We start from the raw sequence: 21,890 nt of genomic DNA, 5'->3' as shown, positions 1-21,890 counted from the left end.
CTGCTAATAATGACATGCCTACCAATGCTGAAATCATTTTTTTTTTATGTGTTAATATCATTAGGGTGTTGCATTTATTTGACATCAACCTCTTGACACTTACATATACATCTATGATGCTACACTTGATGTTGTTTCAGCAGCACTGGCCAGCTTTTGCATTACATTACCCCACTGAGTAATGTAATGCAGTTATGTAAACATTTTATCACTTGTTGCTCTGGTATTCCATGACTGGTGATAAGCTAAGCCAAATCCAGCAGAGTGTTAAATGCAGTAGATTCCAGGCAGCCAGAGACTAAAGTGGGTTCATCTTCCTCAACTCAGGACAGAAATAACAGAGAGGTGCTGGATGTAAAGGAGTCAGAGACAAGCCTGCACTAATGTTAGAATAATGGGTGATATAACCAGGTAACTCTGTTTTCCATGTAATCATGACACACTTGAGTATGATCACAATCAGGACAAGACTTATGGTTTACTGGTGTTCAACATAAACAAATTTGATATGAACTTGTTAGATTTTGTGAAACGGATAATGGATGGTGGCTTTTCGGTGAACCTTACAATTCCACTGATGCACATGTGCTTCCACAGTCCACTCGAATTGCATGTGTTTAAAGTTATTGTGGTTAGGTTTTGGAAAAGAAATATGGCAAGGACGTACTTTGAAATGACTCAAAGTTCACACAGCTACAAACACGTGACTCCAGGGAAACGTTTTTGTGACCCATCCACCATCCATCCTGCCTCCTTACACGATGGGACTTCTTCCTTGATTACTCCCATCAGTGCACTGGTCACATGATTGCAGCTTATCAAAATACATGGGATATACAGTATATGAATTTGGATGCATTACTTTTCGTAGGAAAACATACAAACAGCTTGGAACAGCCTCAATTATGACAAAATTTCACACAAATGTTAAAATGATGAAGTAATGACATTTTATATCAGAATGGTTGAAGTTAAACTTCACTGTGACATCATAATGTTCTGCAAAACACTTCTGGCCATTACTCAAAATCATATCTCAGGAACAGAAGGGGAACATTTGGACAGATACTGAATTGGTGACACTAATCTTGGGTGCTCACATTGAAACTGTGCTGATTGTAAAGATCTTCTGTGCTGTCAGGTTGAAGATGTGTGTGAAGCATCCGTATTTTAGAATATATAGTTTCTTTGCTGCAAGATCCATAGCCTATTTTAAGCATTGTCAACTGTCATGGCTACATATCATTTTGGACAGACACTGATCTAAACTGTAACTATGACTTGACTGGTTCTCAGAGGCAGACAAACATGAGGCGTTGATTCTAGTTTGATTTTAAAAGTCTTTCTCTCTCCTTGTTTCTCGTCCTGTAGCTCAGCCGCACTGAGACAGCTGTGAACAACTTGAACCCAGTGTTTGGAGTGAAGTTTCAAGTGGACTACCACTTTGAGGAGATCCAGAAGCTTCGCTTTGCCATGTTTGATGAAGACAAGTGTGCCACACAGCTCTATGAACATGACTTCCTGGGAGAATTCGTCTGTACACTGGGAGTGGTATGGAATGATATCTCCTTTTAAGTTGGTTCTTGAATAGGATGACAAAATGTAAGTTGTCTTTAAATGTAGTGACCTAAAAAAAATTTGTTTATTCTATATGCTGTTTTATCATTAAACTTACGGTCGCTATTCCCGGCAGTATTAAACTCAAGCCAAAAGTCTTTGTCCTGATCCGCTCACACATCCTGCTATTGATTTCTCATAGTTGGGAACACACCTCCGCATTAAGTATAATAGGCTAGAATAGAGATGTTCATTGGTTTAAACTATTTTTTTTAGTTTTGTGTTTTGTCTTAATTGTCTCCTGTCCTGTGTGTCCTCTAGATTGTGTCCAATAAGAAACTTCACAGACCGTTGATCTTAGCCAATGGGAAGCCAGCTGGCAAAGGATCCATTACGGTATGACTCAGTAGTGGCTCTCTCTGTTATCTTAAACTTTTTTTCTGTCTCTCATATTGATAAACACACACACACACACACACACACACAAACACACACTGTACTGTATTATCAAAGGTAGTCGTCCATGTGGATTCAGTCACTGTTGTTTACTATAATTGCACGTTTGCTTTTGTTGATGATGATGACAGTGGTGATGAAGAAGTTGCCAAGGCTACTGCTTTTACTGTTATTGACGACTGTTGCTGCTGTCGTTCCCGCTGATGTTGATGTGAATGTTAATAGTTGCCAGTTCTTTTGCAGCAGCTAATGTTGTGCTGTAATGTTATTTTAGATAACAGCTCAGGAGCTGTCTGACAACAGAATCATCACTTTGACCCTGAGTGGGCGTAAACTGGATAAGAAGGTAGGCAGTTAGACCCACACACATACACACACACACACACACACACACACACACACACACACACACACACACACACACACTGTACTTTAGAGAAACACATACTATTTCAGGACACACAAGCAAAGCCCACACAGAAAACATTTACAGTAAATGTTTTCACACCCTTCACCTTTGTCCACCAACTAATGGGCTATCAGGTGTAAAGATAGCTGGAAATGAAAACCATGCAGGATTTTCATTTCTTTTTATAACAGGTTATTTTCAGTGTTGGACCTATGGAGTAGCTGCTGGTGTATGCACAAGTAAAGAATGACAGCGGGTCAGAAGCAGCACAGCTTGAATTGTGATTTGAACTAATGCTGCTATGTGCCTGCTGTGCACCCTCTGGTTAAACCACCAGGATAAACACAAAGCAGTCATTGCAGGGGATCAGAGTATCTTTTAATAAATACATTAATTAAACAAAAAGAAAAGACTCCTCAGTGCAACATGATGTTTATTTATTTCTAACCACTGCAATTTAATCTACTAAAAGCATTAGTGAAATCATGTGTTGCAGTTTGCCTGAGGACAGGAGGCATTAGGATAAAACAGGAATCATCTTCAAAGAGACTTTACAGCAAACTGTCTCTGTTCTGTGCAGGACTTCTTTGGGAAGTCAGACCCCTACCTGGAGTTTCACAAACAGGGAGAAGACGGCAAATGGATGCTGGTGCACAGGACGGAGGTGAGTCATCAGTGGGGATTAAAAGCACCTTTGCCTTACTGTCATTATTGTCACCCATGAGCTGTCATTGTCAGCTAAACCAGGTCTTACAGAAGGTTGTACACTGTAACTTTAACAATAGGTGTACAGCCCCGGGTGGAGGTAATTCTACTGTGGCTACAACTGCATTATATATCTGCTGCTGTGTAATTCAATGATTATGTGCCTCTTTTGTGTCTGTGACTTCAGGTCATAAAGAACACTTTAGATCCAGCGTGGAAATCTTTTACGGTGCCGCTTATTTCCCTCTGCAATGGAGATGTGGACAGAAACATCAAGGTTAGTCATTAGAGGTTTATCTGTGTAGAATTTCTATTTTATTGAATGTTAGCATCACAGCTTAACAATGGAAAGACAGATAGGAAGTTGCATGGTTATGGACTGGTAATAGCATAAAAGTCATTTGATCATGTTTCGTCATCAGATACTGTTTTATAATTAAAGTTTGGACTATGATATGATTTAAAAATGTGATATCACGTCCAAAAATGTCCACATAAAATGTAATCAATTATTTATCTTGATAAAAGTTAACATTCAAGAATAGAGAGCTTTTAGGATGAGCAGCATGGAAAAGGAGAAGAAAATCCAGGGAAATAACAACAAAAATGAAGCTAACCAAACTAACCACTTGGATGCAAAACTGAAAATGTGATGACATGATGTGATGTGTTCTACACAATGGCAGGTCCTGTGTTACGACTATGATAATGATGGAGGCCACGACTTTATAGGAGAGTTTCAAACCACAGTTGCCAAGATGAGTGAAGCCCAGAACTCAGTGGAGGTAAAAGATAATTTATTTTACATCAGTGTCATTAAGTGTGTGTTTGTCAGTTCAAGTTACTGTTGTTTGTCACAGGGTGACAAGGATTGGACCCAGTTGCAGAATAAGGTTGGAGATATAGTTAGTTTAGAGCACTGGTTGTGCACATCCTCAGAAAAAAATGCAACACATCCACAACATGCAATACGCACATCAACGGTAGGGGCAGTGGTTGCAGAACAAGAGTAAGGCCAGGCAGAGAAGCAGAACAGATGGGAAAAGTGGGAATAGGTGTGTAGATGGGTGGGACAGAAAGGTGAATGGAGGGGAAATGGCAATGAAGGAGCGTGGGATATGTGGCTGGAGAGGAGGAACACAGGGACAGACCATGACAGATATCTGTATGTAACTCTATGTCATTGCAGTAAATCCTGGATAACCTGAATGTTAGCTGTTACTTAATATGTCTTTATCCACCTCTTACCAATTATGTAGAATTAGCCTAAAACGCCTGTCCCAGGCATTCCTTCAGTAAGCTGAAATCTGTTTGCGAACCATTTGGAATACATGGAGTCTAATGTGAAATGATGCTTTAGCAGTCCGTTAATTCTGTAACTGTTTATTTGTGTGAGGCGTCAATTGCACCTGCTGTTGTGATTGTATCTTGAAATGGTTTGCATCAATTGAATCATGTATATCTCAGTTTTTCAAAGATATGTTGAATGAGTAACCACCTAACTTAAACACAGTAAGTTAGGAACTGTGGGATCTGAGGAGGTCAATATGTGTTTTTTTTATTCAGTATTATTTTTATTTTTTTTAATTTGATATACTTTATACATTTTTTCACTCTGTTGTCATTAACACACAGGCCCGAAATACACACACATGCACAAACAGGACCTATACATGCACAAAGTGGAGAGATGTCAGAGTGAAGGGGCTGCCCATGACAGGCGCCCCAAGCGGTTAGAGGGTTCAGTGCCTTGCTCAAAGGTACCTCAGCAGTGCCCAGAAGGTGAACTGGCACCTCTCCAGCCACCAGTCCACGCTCCATATTTGGTTTGGACGGGGACTTGAACAGGCGACCCAGCCCAAGTCCCTATGGACTGGGCTACTGCCGCCATTTTTGTTATGCAATGAAAATACACTGAAAAAAGATGAATTTGAAACGGAGAGGGAATGTGAATAGCGTGACTACAGTGCAAAAGCATGACCTGTGCACGACCTGGATTTAAACCACTGCATCATTCAGTTTGCACCTTAGCTGCTGAGTCATTTTGGAATAGAAGGTTAATGCTTTGATTTTGAAACATAAACCATTTCATCTTTAAATCCAAACAGCATTTATCTGATCTCGCACAAAATAAATGAGAATCATGCTCTGTCATCAGCCAATTTAACTGCACTGAACTGGCCAGAACTCTGTCCTGTGCTGGCTAATTTACAGTTTAAATGCATTCAGGAATAATCATGCACAGATTTGAATTGCTGCATTCACACATTGTGGCCACTGAGGACTGGCTGGGTCTTAAGCTCTGAGCTGCTAATGGATTAATACTATGGAGATTTATTCTTTTCACTTTTGCATTTCTGGTCTGCTAAAGATGTAAAGATGCAGGGATCAGAAAAGCATTCATTCATTAGTAGCTCTGTGCGTGTGTAACTGCGTGTGTGCATGTGCCAAAGCAGCCTCATGACTTGTTCTCCCACTGAGTCTCTTCATGTGTGGTAATGATGTGGACACACACACACACATACTCAGAAAATAACAAGATGGGGGATGGAGAGAGAGAGAGACAGTGTGAAAAGAAGGATGAGAAAATGAGAGGTGCTTTTGAGATGTAAAACAGCCTTTAGCTGAGCCCTAGTAACACGACAAGGCATTTAGAGCTACCTGTCATATGAATCACCAGCTGACTCAAGGCATGTGAGTCTGTAGTGTGAGTGAGTGTGTGTGCATGTCTCAAATGTCTCTTTTCATCAAACACATCACTATCTAATATGTGTTTGTGTGACTTACAGTGTTAAAGGGAGTCCTACGCTCTTTTTTCCATCTTTATGTTCAACCCATAAGTGAATTCATAAACAGTAGGCTATATTTATGTTTTCTAAACACATGTAGGTTCCAATATGAACTGTATACCGCACCACTATAGTTTGATTTGCTCAAAATACATCTCCAAGTTTGACTGTCAAGTTGAAGTAACTGCGAGTGGAATACATGCAGATCCAAGTCACAGCCTCTGAGTCGTCTGTTCATTTCTTCCATCTCACTGCTACTCTTTACACCTGTGCTGTCATCTCGACTTTTACCATCATTTCCCCCCTATTTATAAACTTTTATTTCTCAATTTCCTCTTTCCTGTTACTGACAATTGTTATCTTTCTTTTCTCTGCAATCATATTTCTGTATCGTCAGGTGGAGTTTGACTGCATCAACCCCAAGAAACAGAAGAAGAAGAAGCATTATAAAAACTCGGGCATCATCATTGTCAAGTCATGTAAGGTGAGGATGGATGGATGGATGGATGGATGGAGGGGCAGATAGCGTATGTGATAGGACTCTCACTGTTGGGCTATAATTAGTGTGGCACAAAGACCTGTGGAATTACATGTAAATCACATTTTCCACATCATCTCCTTGCATCTCTCACTGTGGAGTTTTTGCATCAGCCATAGGACAGCTTTACCCTTATACTGCTGCAGAATCAACAGTTGCGGTATTACAATAATTAATGTGTAATTTATGATCAATAAAACAAATAGAGCCACTGATAATGTCAATATTTAAAAGCAGAGTCATAGTTTGAAGCTTTCACTTTTAGTTGTCGAACCTTTTTTTGTTGATCGACATACTGACTAAATGTTTCGGCTCTAGATTCAGTGTTAATATTAAAATTGCTTAATGTTGTTTTAAGCTACTTAAAAATGATTCTTGTCTGTTCAAGGTGAATTCCCATTTAGAATATCAGTAGGATAAGTTATATCCATCAAAATTCGGAGCTGGAGAAACAAGTATAACTTAGTTGACATTTGAAAACATTTCTGCAGGTCTTGTCAGCTCATGATGACCCATCTTACCCTAGAATCAATGATTATAAAAAAAAAAATAGCTCAAACCAAGCAGTTTCGTTGTTCTTAGCCATGATATAATAACTGTGACAATGACATCTAATTCCCTTGCACAATTCAGTATAATTTTGCATGTGAGAGGGGGAAAAGTTAGCGTGACAATCTAGTTAGTTAGCTAACAAACTGCTACAAAATGGAAACATTTCAGGTCAGTTTTGACCACTGTGGTGGCCTAGATATAGAGGGATGGATTAAGTAGTGCATATCTGCGGGTGACAAATCCCCTGCTGAAACCTAAAAGATGACATGCAGAGATATCTAAGCTCTTAACATTACGTTGCATAGCAACTACCTTACACTGCACTGTGTGCAGGCAGCCAGGGACTCTCTAAAAACTTGGTCTCTCACCCAGATGGGCGTGGTTTTGCAGGATGTAGCAGTGCACGTTCTTGAGTTCTCCACTTTATACGATAACCTACGTGCCTTTGTAAGATGTCAGAATAAACATCCTAAGTAATTTTTGTTTGATGAAAATGAAAAGTTGGACTATGTTGTAAAGTATGGGCTAGTTTTATTTCTAGTGCTCAGAAAAAAAGCAAACTAGACTGAATAATACAGCACACAATATGAGATCAGTTTTTGAATGCATGTGAAGAATGAAGGCATAAAGAATATAATAGTCATGTTTTCCTATATTTTGCATATTTGGTCTCACACCTTTGTACGTGGAAATTAATGTCTGCCTTGTACTGTAAGCCCTTGTTTGGCACCTATTGAAGAAGGACATATTTATATCTGAACACAGCCCCCACCTCTGTTCATATTGGGGTTGAAGCAAAGATTAGGCTATTAAACAGATAAATAAAAAAGATATGTTAAGGTTTTGCAAGGCAGTGGTTCTCAATTTTTTTCATCCCAAAGGCCCCTAAATGAATGCACATTTGATTAAAATCAAAATTCTCTAGTGGGGAGCTGCAGTTGAGGAGATAACTGTGGAAGAAGTGAAACAGAAGATCAGAACATTTACTCTTATGACTCTTACCCACACTGGTCTCACAAGTGAATAAAATAGTGAAAAATATGACGATTCCCCTTTTTTCTAGGAGAACCCTAGAACTCCCCCTGAGAACCCCCAGGGGTCCTCAGGGGGACCGGACCCCTGGTTGTGAACCACACAACACTGATCCAGGATGTAAAAGCTCTGGGTGAAGCACCAAGTTTTCCAAGTGCCACTAGGAGGGCCTATTTCTTTACATGAATTGGAAACCGTCACACTTACTGTTAAAAGTAATGGCTCACTCCATGCTGTGACATATTGTGATTATATCACAGGTAGGGGGGTTGTCAGCCCTCCATGATCACAATATAGCATAGCCTGTCGTGAGCTATTCCTTAATTAAACCACCGTGGTTTTGATCAGCTGACACACTTCTTGCCGGGTGTCCATAACTCCCTCTGAATAACTAATTAGTGCGGCAGCTTTGAGTCCCACAGAAGACACATTAAGCTGGAACAGTGAGTCTTTAGAGGGCTATTGGAATGACATTAAAGCTGTGTGCATATGATGACAAGCTTTCATAATTGATTCTTTTCCTTCTTCCTCTTTTCATGCGCACAGTCATGAACAAGCCTTCGTACAGACACATACAGACATTTACACATACACATCCAGCACATGCACAAAACAGCTAATACAGTAATTATATTTGTTGGCTGCCGGCTGGGATTAGACTAATGACAGGAAAATCCATGCTAAATATTCATTGTAATTGGAGTAGAAATTTTGTTCAAACAAGATAATAATTGGTGCTCCACTGGTGGTACCTTAAACCAGAAAAACATGGGCTGTTTTGTCATTTTAAAACAATTATGCTTATGAAAAGGGGTAACAATGTGTTTTTACAATGTGCTGTGTTTAGTTGGGTTGTTTATTACCTAGTCTGTGGTGTTAGAATAAGTAGACAATCAATTAGTCAGACGCTGTACCCTGAGAAGAAGAATAGCAACAGTCTGTGTTATTTGTAGCAGAGTTAACTGAGTATGTGGCTGGTGAGATTTACAACGGTTACCATTTTACTGATTTGATCACATGCAGTGCTTAACATCCCTACTCTCCTTCTCTCAGAAATTACTAAAATCTTAATACTCTCCTCATATCTCGCTGGTTACAGTTAAAGGTTTTCTTTCTTTGCCCTGTTATTACTCTCCTCTCTTTAGATTACAAGAGACTACACTTTTCTGGATTACATACTGGGAGGATGCCAGCTCATGTTTACGGTCAGTATAACATTTGCATGGCTGGTTTTTTTTTGTACTTCTGCACTGATGTGGTAATGAGATACATGTTTCCGCATGCCTGGCTCTCAAAAACAGATGGAAAACATTCATATTTTTCTATTTTCATCTCCCGGGGTTACTGTGGGATCACGATCATTTACATACAGAAAGGAAAAGTGCGAGGGACAGAAGAAATGAGCAGAGCAGAGCAGGGTAATGGGGTATTGTGAGAAACTGAAATGCAGATACTTTTGTTGAATTGTGAAAGCAGGAGGGCAGAAAGGCAACAGGGGAAACAGGTAAATACCAGAAATTGATATTTTGAACAGTGAATAGAAAGTTTGTGTGAGAGGAGGATATGTGGATAGAAAGAAAAAGAAGGAAAGAAAGTGAGTTGTTTACCAGAGGGAGGGAGAGGGACAGAGAATCATCACAGTGTATTTTGGTCTCTTGTTAGGAGAAACTCTTGTGTGTCCCTGGTGATGATGTCACACCTTAGAGTGTAACTGAGTGAGTGAGAAAGAGTCTGGTTTTGTAATAGCTATTCACACACACACACACACACACACACACACACCGAGTTGTCATATTATTATCCGGGGTGTATTTGTCCAACAAACACAACTGCCCTGACATTCCAACTCCTTCAGTGTTGCTGTAACTCACACACACTCACACACACTTTGAGTGTCTTTATTGTTATCTGAGGTATATTTGCCCAACAAATACAACTGCCCTGCTGATAAATCACCGGATCATTCAGACTGGCTCACTGTAACACACTCTCTCTCACTCACACACACACACACACACACACACACAAATTACTGTACACAAATTGTGAAACCACATGCATATTAACAAAAATGCACACTTAGAGCACATATACATGACAGAACACACACATGCTCTGCACCAGGTATACATATACACATAGTCAGTTTCCATTTTTTTTCTCTTCTCTATCTCAACAACAATTTCTCAGCTTTGTGAGCTAGAACCAGACTCCAGATGCAGCAGGGTACAGATAATGCAGATTCTTACATGCTTGATTTTGTGTCATTTCCCTTAAAGTGTGCCAATCCATGTATTCTAGTATTTGTTAAGAATCATTGCATACTTAGAGATCACCCATGAGCACAGCTTAGATGTAGTCCTGCATATGGCCTTCCTTGGTGTTGGTACTTTGGAAGAATATGCTGTGATGTGACGGTGCAGGTGAAGCAATGCCTCTGATGTTGGAGCACTTACATCATATTCCAAGGCATCATTTAAATCAACTTGACTGTACAAAATGTTTTGCATATTGTACCCTGTCAATTGAATTGAATTTTGAGATGGTTAGTTTTGTAAATTTAGACATGCATTTTGTGTATTAAGGAGAACATAAAATGGCTGTGTAGACCCTTGCAGCTATGTAGTATAATTTGAGTTTTACTCTGTTGCATTATGGCAAATAGCACTGAAACCAGACCATCATTTTACTTGAACCAACGTAACAGTGAACCGACGTAACAATGTGACATTATATTTGAACTTTTACTCCCACTGTAAATTACCACACATATATATACTGTGTATATATATATATATATATATATATATATATATATATATATATATATATATATATATACATTATTCAGCACAGACACTACTGTATAGCTTCATGTTAACACCATTCCACAGCTGCTGAATTGACTCATAGCTGATTTTAATTCCAAAGAAAATAATATTCTGTAGTTCCTAAATTTATTCAGTGTATCCTAATGAGTTTAATATTTAATTTTTTTTTTTGTTGTTGTTGAAAAAACAAGGACTACTTCTTGTATCCTTTTGGTCTCGTAGAAGGTAATGGTGTGATTGTGAGGAGTATTTTTCTGGCTCACAGTCTTGGTCAAGAACAAGGGAGTTGTTCTGTGGAGGTGACTACGCTTGTGTTGTTGTGCAGACATGCTGTCAGTGTCGGAGGATGTGTTCTGTGTGTCTCTGGGGGGCAGAAAGCTGCTAGATCTTCTGTGAAGTTCAGGGCATTGTTGAGGAGCACACACAGGCACACATAAACAAACACAGACAATAATGAGCCTCACTGTCAGCCTGTTATTTTCACCTTATTTTATTGTTGGAAATGAGACTTTAAAGCAGAGAGCGTAGTGGTTAGTAGTGTTGCCATAGTGATGCTTTGTGCTGTTGATGACAATGTTTGCACCACGATGAATAAGTGATTGAGGGAGATATGAACAAGAGCATAAAAAAAGAGCATCAAAGCAGAACGTGTAATGTATGTTTCTCTGTATGTGTGTAGTTTATTTGTCATTTATTTGAAGGAGATTTTAGCCTGATGATATCTTCTCACTTCAAGTAGGTTTACTTTCAGTGATATTTAGTTCTGCATTGACAAAACATTTACAGCCAAAGGAATTTTATTTATTTGAAATTATTTACAAAGTGACAGTTGTTTTTGGTTATTCAAATTAGCGACCAAACTAAATTCATTCGACCAGTTAACAGTGACTTTCCATTTACAACTTAACAGCTAGCAGGTCAGTCAAATTTTGAATTTCTCCACATGTTGATGCGGTGTACATGGTGGCGCAGTAAGAATGATGGAAAACATTTTTCTAAAACCAAAAACATCAGAGCAAAATGTAAGGAATGGATTAAGCTCTGTGTTCATCTGCTTTAATACATGCTGCACACCGAGGCAGGCCTGCAGGGGCCAGGGAGCAAGTCTTTAACTGACTGGCTACATTAATTTGCAGGGCTACAGGTTAAACTAATGAAGAATTTAAAGAACAGTTCACGATTAACACATCCACTGTGTAGTATTCCCACTGTATGAAGCCACTTGTGGATGCCTTTACACTCTAGTATCCCAAGCCTATGTTACCTGGTTAGCAATACATTCACCAAAGTCATCAGATAGTCTTCATTCTTCATGTTAAATCTGCATAACATTTCAGAGGAAAACATTACTGTATATAACTACATTTACCTGTCAGAGACATGTTACTGGTTATGCTGCATATTGAAACACCAATACTCTTAGATACTAAATTCCAATAAATTCCAAAGCACAGGTTCTTTGCCAGCTGTAACGTTATTAGTGTTGGTTAGTTAACATGGATAAGAAAAACACACCCAAGAAACACCAGTGAAATACATTTGCAGAGACTTGCTTCACTTTGTGCAGAGCCTTAAAGCCCCTCCCCCACTGCTGCACAGAATGTTGTTTGTTTGTTTTTTCAAAGTTAATTCATACTGAAAGTTTCTCATGCTAAAAAGGCAAACATCCAATATACTGTGTTAAAATAGAAATACCACAATTTGTAGAACTTGCAAATGGGTACTAGTTGTTTTGACAGACAGATTGATGTGAGTATTTTAATAATTTCCTCAGTGAAGACCATGCTTGTTTGTAATGAGGATAATTTCAGTGCAGTGGAAACATTTGCCTGATCTAGTGGTGGTGAGATGAGCAAATTTATGGCGGAATGGGAACTCTTAAATCCTCGCTGCTCCCTCCTAATCTTTTGCCTTTTGTCACAGACCTGCAGCTCTTTCACTGATGCGCACGTGCGTGCGCACACACACACACACACACACACACCTAATTCTGTCTTAACACACATATTTCCTCTCTCCTGCTTACAAAATCATTTACATACACATACATACACACATGTGAGCATAAACATATAATATCCTCGTCACACTGCTTGAGTCACTTACACACTACGAGCAATTTACATGCAAACTCCCAAACCATGACTTTGGCACACATACACACGCACAAATCCTAACACATTATCTTCTTCATACAGACATTTTATCACACGTACCTCTGCAATCTGCACAAGATTTATACTGTAGGTGCGCGCAAACACACACACACACACACACACGCAATATTTCCAAATATGCACCTTCGCTGCTTACGCACACTGACTGATTTAGACATGCACAAGCACACATAATCTCACGCAGACGCTCAGTCACTGATGACATCTCCTCGTGCACACACTGCCACTTATATGCACATATTTTACATACACACACATACAGTGAGGAGCAGCACACTTGCAGAAACTCACACAGCCACACACACACACACACACACACACGCAGAAAGAGCTGTTTTGCGGTGTTCAATCAGACTTAGTATGGCTCTAATCCTAATCTCCAGGAAGGGAAAGTCTCTCCTCAGGGCTATGGGAGCTGGAGGAGAGAGCAACGTTTCTCTGTTACACACTACAACACAAAGAGACAGCCTGCTACTGCTGATGGGCTGTTTGTGAAAGACTCATTTCAACTGAATTACGCTATTATTCATATCTTATGTTTGATATCATTCAAGGCTGTGTAGAGCGCAGTGCCCCCGTCCCTGTGGATTCATGGAGAAAACAAAGTTTTCATGAATGCATCTTCACAGCTCCAGACTTTGACAGGCGATATCAGTTCAGACACTTTTTTTTTTTCAATTTCCCCCTGCTCTGTAGTGTATAACACTGTTTAGATAGTATATGTCATTTTCACAACAAATCTCAGGGCCTTATCATTTTACCCAGTGAAGTGGGGCCATGCGATATCTGTAAAATATTATACCGTGACATGTTTCTCAATGGAAAACTTCGCTCCCAAAATTACCATTTGTATGTAAGTTTCACTTTCAGTCTCTGTTGGAAAGTGCGGAGGGTATGGTAATGCAATATGTTTGGGAAATACCAAGCATACAACTGGACAAATGAGATTTATATTATGCAGAACAAGTTGTGTAAGAGTTTGAAAACGGATGTTTTGATATAATCTTGCTGTTAAATTTGCTCCTTAATGACTCCAATTTATCAACAATGTTTGCTGTTATTGAATACTTTCTTTGCCAGAGGCATGCAGAAAAAAAAATCTTCACAAATTCAAATTCAGTGTAACACATGGTGAGTAATTGATATATAAACGGTCATTTGGGGTGAAGTATTTCTTGAATTCCCAAAGCCTGAAGGTATCTGATGGTACTTGGAATTTCTGTTAAAACTACAAAATTACATTACAAATTGGAGGTTTGAAAGCTGCTATTGGGCTGCATAACGTATCCTCATACAACAGTTTGTATGATATCCTACGAATTTGTGCCTCACAAATGATGCTTTGTACTTAATATAAAGCTATGCACTTAACATTAAGTTAGGGAGGTTAGTTTAGGCAAATAAAGTTACTGAGGTTAGGTTTTGGAAAAGACACATGCTGGTGATGTACCTCAAAATGACTCAAAGGTCCTCGGTTCCGAATACTGGTCTTCTGGGAGAAAGTCCCATGTCTTGTGACCAATCCAACCTGCCTCTTTAGGAGATTGCGTCCCTCTTTATTCTTTTCTCCCGTCAGTGCACTGGTTACAATCACAGCCTTGCCATATATATGTGGGTTGTGCATGCATTACTGGCTCATAGTTAAATAGGATATGCATGACTTTTGGTGTATAACTTTTTGTAGAAAAACATAGAAACAGTGCATGAGAACAGCTCAAGCTGCAAGAGAGGAATTGTAGGATCCAGTGTTTGTGGAACTTAACCCATAGTAGGAAATAATAGTAAGGATATCTCAGCCTCAGCTAAATGATTGTGATTATTTTGTTTTTAATCTGTTTTTTGTGAGTAACTGATTTTTACTCATTAATTGGTTGCAATTAATTCTACTTTATGTGTTTGATCAGTGCTAAGACACTGTCATTGAGCAAATTTTCTACAGATGTTTAACCTTAAAAGCCAACCATGTGTATGTGTAATTGCTAAATTTCATTAACAGTAGCTTAACATCAATAAAAAACTGCACAGTAGAATCAACTGCAGTTAATTAATGAATAAGAAGAACATTATTTATGTTATGGCATGATGATGTTGTTGTACTGACTAAAGTAGCGCTGTGGAAATGTTCAATGAATAGCTCGAACCACACTGGACTTTTGATCCTGGCATGGGTGTCAGTACATTGAGTCATAGAGTTTTAAAAACCAATAAATACTTTGTTATATAAGCACAGCACAAACATTTTGATTTTGTAGCTGTTTGATTGTTTTGATCTGTTGAATTTGTATCAACACCACAGTAAAACAGCAGCAGATCAAAAAAAAATAGGAAGGCATTTTACTCAGTTAAAATCAAGTATACTTCAATTACTGAAAATACTTGAATAATCCAGCCTTTTCCCCTAGAAAGTCAAAAGAATGTTGATACTGGATGTATCAGAAAGATGTTCACTGACAGTATATTCCAGTTTGTTTTCTGTCAAAATATGCGATGTTACAACACAGTATCCAGGCAAAGTGACTACCAAAATACTTCTTTTTTAATTAGCTTTTTTTATTAGCATTTAACCAAAATCGCGATCTTTCCATAACCTTAATCAGAGTGCTTTTGTTGCCCTAATTAACCTAAAACCTAAGAATCTGGAAGCAAATTTGCAACCCATTCTCATTCTGAAGTTATTAACTACTGTCACTTGGTCGGTGATTTCCAGGTCAGACACAGATGAAAAAAGGCATCCTATTGTGGCGGTGTAATGCACCGTGGGCAGCATCAGTTTGAAACGCTGCCAGACAATAACGTCAGAAGTTAGAAAGTGCCTATACAGTGGGTGGGAAGGGTGGCAGATGGGTCAAACAACCTTCAGCGTTCACCCAGGAGACTGCTGTTCATGTCCAGTATGAATGTAGAGCCAAACCATGATGTTTTTTTCTAAATCTAACTGTCAAGTGTATTTAAAACACCATGGCTTCCCACACTTGGAAAAAGGAAGGACTTGACCAGACACAGGATTTCACTCATTCTTCGGTTTATTTAACCAGTAACAAGGAAGGTGAAAAACCTTTAAACACAAAAGAATAAAACCAATTGCATTTAATTAGGTAAAGGTAAGTATATTTTAAACATACATTAACTATTATTTCACTAAATCAACCCAGGTAAGTAATGTGTAAAATTAGGCATTGAATAAACAGAAATCTAGTTCAACTTTTAGAACTATTTACTTTTAAATTAACCCATTTTACCTTATGTTTTAACCTACATTTTATACAGATTTATATTTCTTTTTTAAAGATTATTTTTATTGGCTTTTTGCCTTTATTGACAGGGCAGAGGGTGAAATGGGGAGACAGAGAGAGAGTGGGAACTGACATGCAGCAAAGGGCTGCGAGCCGGATTCGAACCTGCAGCCGCTGCAGTGAGGCAATGCCTCTATACATGGGGCGCCAGCACTATCCACTATGCTACCGACACCCCACAGATTTATATTTCATACAGACTTTAGATATGACATGTATTTCTATCACAATTTTAAACTAAACACTCATTTTTTAACTTAAATGAAATCAAGTATCCCCGTGTCAGCGTGGGTTCTCTCCGGGCACTCCGGCTTCCTCCCACAGTCCAAAGATATGCAGATTGGGGACTAGGTTAATTGATAACTCTAAATTGTCCGTAGGTGTGAATGTGAGCGTGAATGGTTGTCTGTCTCTATGTGTCAGCCCTGCGATAGTCTGGCGACCTGTCCAGGGTGTACCCTGCCTCTCGCCCGATGTCAGCTGGGATAGGCTCCAGCCCCCCCGCGACCCTCAAGAGGATGAAGCGGTTAGAAGATGAATGAATGAATGAATGAATGAATGAAATCAAGTATCTTAAACTGATTTTATTGTAGATTTTGACATAACCATTTTTGAACAGAAATACTTATTTTTACACATAAATTAAATATTTTTACTTTGAATCTTAATAAAGCAAAATTCGCTATATTTTAAATAATACTAACTTATTTGTACACTTCAGTTTATCTATTTGTAAACAAGGTTTTAAGCAAACTAATTGGGCTACAAATTAAACAAATATGTTATGATAAATAAGGTAGGTAACCCAAAGAGCTGAAATAAACACAAGTTAAATATCTAATTAATATTTTAGCCAATTACAATGACAACTGCTAACTTTAAACTCTACCCATATAAACAATGTTAAACTCAATCAATAGCAGACAGTACAATTCATTTGCCCAAATACAAATACTACAACGCAGCCAGAGATCACATTTCAACAGAGTCCAGTCAATGTGAGCTTACCGGTAGCCCTTTTGGTTTGAGTCCTTTTCCCATGCGTTTGATTTGTGAAGTGCTTCTTTGGTGAACGTTTCTGCTGTCCTCAGCTCCGTTGCACACAGCCGAAACTGGTGCGTCGCTTATTGTCCTGAGTTTATGGTGTGTGCTGCTAATTAGTCTGATTGCTCTCACCTGTTAAGGCGCACCATGGAGCAGCACACGCGCCCACCGTTACGTGCATGGAGCAGCGCGGCCGCTATCACACCTCTAGGCAGATTGCCGCAACACTAACCGTGTGCTTTTGTTGCCTAAACCTAACTGCATGTGTTTGTTGCACAAGGAAATAAACGCAAATACAAGGTGTTTTACCGATGTTAGTTTATTTTGAAAAAGACTGTATGCATCTAACGAGCAGACACTGTACATTTCCTGTGAAAACTGAAGTGTATTTTGAAAAGACACAATGCACGTAACAGGCATAAATTGGCATGGCATCCTCGAACATCAACAACAGATGCACCGAGGATACTGAAGTGCATCATATGTAGACATGAAAATTCACTGACCAAATGGCGATATGTGACGAGTTGGGAGTGAGAACATGTTGGAACTCAGGGTTCTGGTGTCACGGTCCCACAACCTGTACACCCACCATCCTCCCCAACCACCTCAGCATGAAGCCCTGGTCATTTGTTACATACAAACCTTATTTCTTGGAGACAGGGTTGAATAATCAAATATGTTTTAATCAGGAATAAAGGCCTGCCTCAATATAATCCTGTTTCACATAAAGGCCTGATTTAATCTGCAGCTGAGGTAACTTAGTGGTTTTAGTTTGTTTTTTTTTTTCCCCACATTTTTTTGATAGCCAAAATTGTCTTTGTCGTATCGCTCATCCTCCTCCTGAACTCCTGAAGTTTTTATTGTTTTGTTTTAAAACATACATTGACTGTTATGTTTTGCATAAAACTTGTCATGAGGGACACAATACACAAAAACAAATATCAATAGACTATAAATAGACTTTGGCAGTGGTGTAACTTTGGTCTGTCAGTGGACATCAGCTCTTCTTTGGCCCTGAAAACACCTGAGTGTGATATAGAGTAACCACAGAAGATGTTCACACAGGCTCCAACACACTCATCCATCCCATCTCCCCTCCATCCATCTCTCTGGCTCTTAAACTGCAAATGAGTCTGAGAGGTCCTGGCGTGAGAATTGGCTGATACTCGACAAGGCACAGCTGAGAAAACTCCAATGTGAATGTCAGTATGTCAATTATTTGACAGTAATTTGGCAGCAGCGGAATCCCTCTAATTTATTTCAGTCACAGACGTTTTCTGCCACATTGCTGCTCTGAAATATACAGTAATGAGATGCTCCTCTGTCGCCCCCTGTTCATTTTAATTCTGTGTGCTTGCTTGTTGAAACTGTGCGTTTGTCATGTTGTGTTTAGTCTACTTGTGTGTCAGCAATTACTAATAGCTCGAGGCAAGGAATAAGTTTGAAAACAGAATGGTGTCATCTCCCACCGCCATCAAATTCACAGCCATCAAACTAATAATATCTGTCAGTAGAGAGGGCACTGGAGGAATAATGCCTTAATAGTTTGGGGATGATCTTGTGCCATTGACTGTCAGTTTGGGCATACATATTTTCAGGTCCATAGTTAGACTAAATGAATGGATACCAGAGCTGAAAAATGAACATCGCTGATATAAACAAGAGAAACAAATGAAAAAAAAATTTTTTTTCCTTCCTAGCAGTGTACTTATGCATGCACGTGTACTAGCACATACAAAAAAATTGTTTTGTGATGGGTTTAGTAATTTAAATAGTCCAATGAAGACTTTATATATAGCCATTGTAGAACCAAAATTGACTTAAATTTTTAATGGGCTGAAATGACACTTTATTGTCTTTCACAGACATAGCCTATGCCAAGTGATTTCCATCATGCTTGCCACCAGTTTGCATTTATCAGAAAACAGAAAGAATTCTGTTATTCCAGCTGTGTTAAATAACCTCTATGATACCCCAGTATGAGAGATACCAGAATGCGGTTCAAGAAGACTTACAGAATTCTCACCTGGAGCAGGAATGCCTCGCCTTAATTTTTGAATCCAGGCCTGGGAGTGCTGTTGGAGACACAGAGCCTGTTGGCGGGGTGATTAAAGTAAGTCTGGAAGTGCATTCTGGGTCTCATTCAACATGACCAGTTGCTATTTAAAGGAAGCCATGGTTGGTGCAAGAACCTCAGAAAGAGGTCTTCAGGAATGTGTTTTGATTGGGAGAGTTTTAATTGTTCTTTCAGGTCAGCTAGTATTGGCTATTTTTCATGCTGTGATCAGACAAATTATTGCAATGATTCTAAAGCAAAGAAAGCCACTGACCGTGTTCACTACATCAGAACTTATTCAGCAAAGACATTTCCAAAATCCAAGGCAAAAACCACTTCAAGTGAATGTGAAATTGAGGAAGTTTTAACAAATCTTGCTGTTGCCATTAAGTTTTTCTATTGCAATACTTTAAAATGTGCTTAAATATATATTAATGAAGACAGGGTTCTTGTAGCAGTTTGGAGTATTCCAGGAGAAGGTGGGTGGGGTCCTGCTGAACGAGGCTTTGCCTCTTACTGGGAGACTTCTGGGGTCATACTGGGGTTGACTGTCAGGTCACACACAGAGACTAGCATAGTTAGAGTCATTTGCACACTGTCAGGAAAGAGCTGGTGTTGAAAGTTTAGAGACATATTGATTCCTTTTGTTTTGTGAGGTGGCCACCATTGTTTGCGGCAAAATGGTTTTGAAGACAAAGCTCTATTGGTGGTGCTTTTCATTCTACAAAAGCAGGCTTGTATGAAATTGGATGGTGCGACACAGCTGATATGATAGCTCCCTCTTGTTGGATCCTGAAGTTCTTTGCATTCTCTCAGATGAGCACTGCCAAGACAGTTTGCAGTTAAGCTGTGCAGACACTCTGCATATTTATTAATCTTGCACAGCACGTTAATTCACACTACACGTTTTAATCAGCGACATGGTGCTCAGGCTGAAAGTAAGCACAGAAACAACTGGTCGGTTTTGTCTAGTGACAGTTCCATTCTTGAGGACACAGAAGACTGTGTCCTCAAGAATGTTGATAAAAAGAGAAAAGGCGGCATTACTTTTTGCAATTCTATTCTAAAGTGTTTTACGATTTGCCTCTCATTCACCCATCTACACCCATATTTATACACCAGTGGTAGTGGAGCTGACATGCAAGGCACTGCCCTGCCCCTTGGGAGCTACACTGGGTTCAGTGCACTCTCAAGGACACTTTGACATGCAGACAGGATGAGCCAGGGATTGAACTGCCATCTTTGTGATTAAAGGACAACCCACTCTACATCCTGAACAGTCATCCCATAAGATGGAGGAAGGAACCATAAGTGAGCAACCAGGCAAACAGCAATTAAGTACTCTTCAGTACATTTGTATTGTGATAAATTGCCCGGTATTAGAACAAACTACAGTCTTTCTCCGTTTTCATTGCAAAAGTTTTGCCAAGGACTGCTAACAATTACTGTCATTATTAATTTTCTTGATTCATCAATTAATCATTTGGTCAATAAAACTTTAGAAAGTAACAAGGAATGCCCATTACAGTATCTTATATATCCTATTAATTTTCTTTCAATTAACTAGCTATATCGTCAGTGTATTATTGTAATTCCTTGGTTTGCTTTAGAGTTTGATAAACTGACAAAATACTCAGCACCTCTTTAAGCTATTATGCTGTTTCATTTTCAGAAACTAGCTGTGATCACAGGGAAAATGACTTGTTCGCTTTGCGACCTGAACCGAGAGTAGTATGCTAAATGGATATTTTTTCACACATATGTCATTTCAGGACTAACACACATGCTCACACTTATACAAAATACACAACAGCACCCTAATTCTGTCACCCCGCATCTCTGTGTCCGTCACTCCTGCTGCTCTCTATGCTCTCCCTTCTTCCTCTCTTTTTCCATTTTTTTTTACCTCATTTGCCCAATTTCCTCTCTTGCACTCACACATCTACCACCTTTGCTCTCTGTTCCTGCTCCTCTATTTTCTCTTTCCTCGCTCGTTGTCCCCATTGAACCAGAACATTGCTGTTTTATAACACTCCAAACAAACAGAGAAAGAAGGAGATGGTTTGGACTGTCTTGAAGCTGATAGGAGGGGAGGCGGAGTTTCTGGGTCGGGTTCTTGTCAGCACACAAACTGTTATTCACCGCCTGAGGAAAAGCTTGTCACTCTTAATCTCATATTATGTTAGGCTGCGTGTGTGTGTGTGTGTGTGTGTGTGTGTGTGTGTGTGTGTATGTGTGTGTGCTTTGGTACTTTGGGCACATGTGTTCAAAGCGTCTGGGTCCATATTTATGTACACTGTATGTCATCACAGTGTCACCCTGTGGTCATCCGTGTTAAAAATATGCCTCTGTGTGGTTTCAGGGACATTCTGTCTTTTTTAGACACAGCTGTGCTACAGTATTTTTTTAAATCTGTCCTCAGATAAAAATATATGAGAAGAACACAGT

The 21,890-nt window shown here is 39.2% G+C and overlaps 1 protein-coding gene and 1 pseudogene across 1 annotated transcript in view; both read left to right on the top strand.

Moving 5' to 3' along the window:
* LOC125887275 (uncharacterized) overlaps positions 1 to 21,890 on the top strand; it is a 753,166-nt pseudogene that overhangs the window by 177,536 nt on the left and 553,740 nt on the right.
* cpne2 (copine II) overlaps positions 1 to 21,890 on the top strand; it is a 74,986-nt gene that overhangs the window by 22,325 nt on the left and 30,771 nt on the right. The window contains exons 3-10 of the mRNA XM_049575075.1: positions 1,372 to 1,551; positions 1,879 to 1,953; positions 2,288 to 2,359; positions 3,003 to 3,086; positions 3,315 to 3,404; positions 3,814 to 3,912; positions 6,314 to 6,400; positions 9,184 to 9,243. Coding sequence (XP_049431032.1) covers positions 1,372 to 1,551; positions 1,879 to 1,953; positions 2,288 to 2,359; positions 3,003 to 3,086; positions 3,315 to 3,404; positions 3,814 to 3,912; positions 6,314 to 6,400; positions 9,184 to 9,243 — 747 coding nt within the window. The remainder of the gene's footprint in view (positions 1 to 1,371; positions 1,552 to 1,878; positions 1,954 to 2,287; positions 2,360 to 3,002; positions 3,087 to 3,314; positions 3,405 to 3,813; positions 3,913 to 6,313; positions 6,401 to 9,183; positions 9,244 to 21,890) is intronic.

Source organism: Epinephelus fuscoguttatus, linkage group LG4 (assembly GCF_011397635.1).
Source record: "Epinephelus fuscoguttatus linkage group LG4, E.fuscoguttatus.final_Chr_v1".
NCBI lineage: Eukaryota > Metazoa > Chordata > Actinopteri > Perciformes > Serranidae > Epinephelus > Epinephelus fuscoguttatus.
This window is presented reverse-complemented; position numbering and strand designations above follow the sequence as displayed.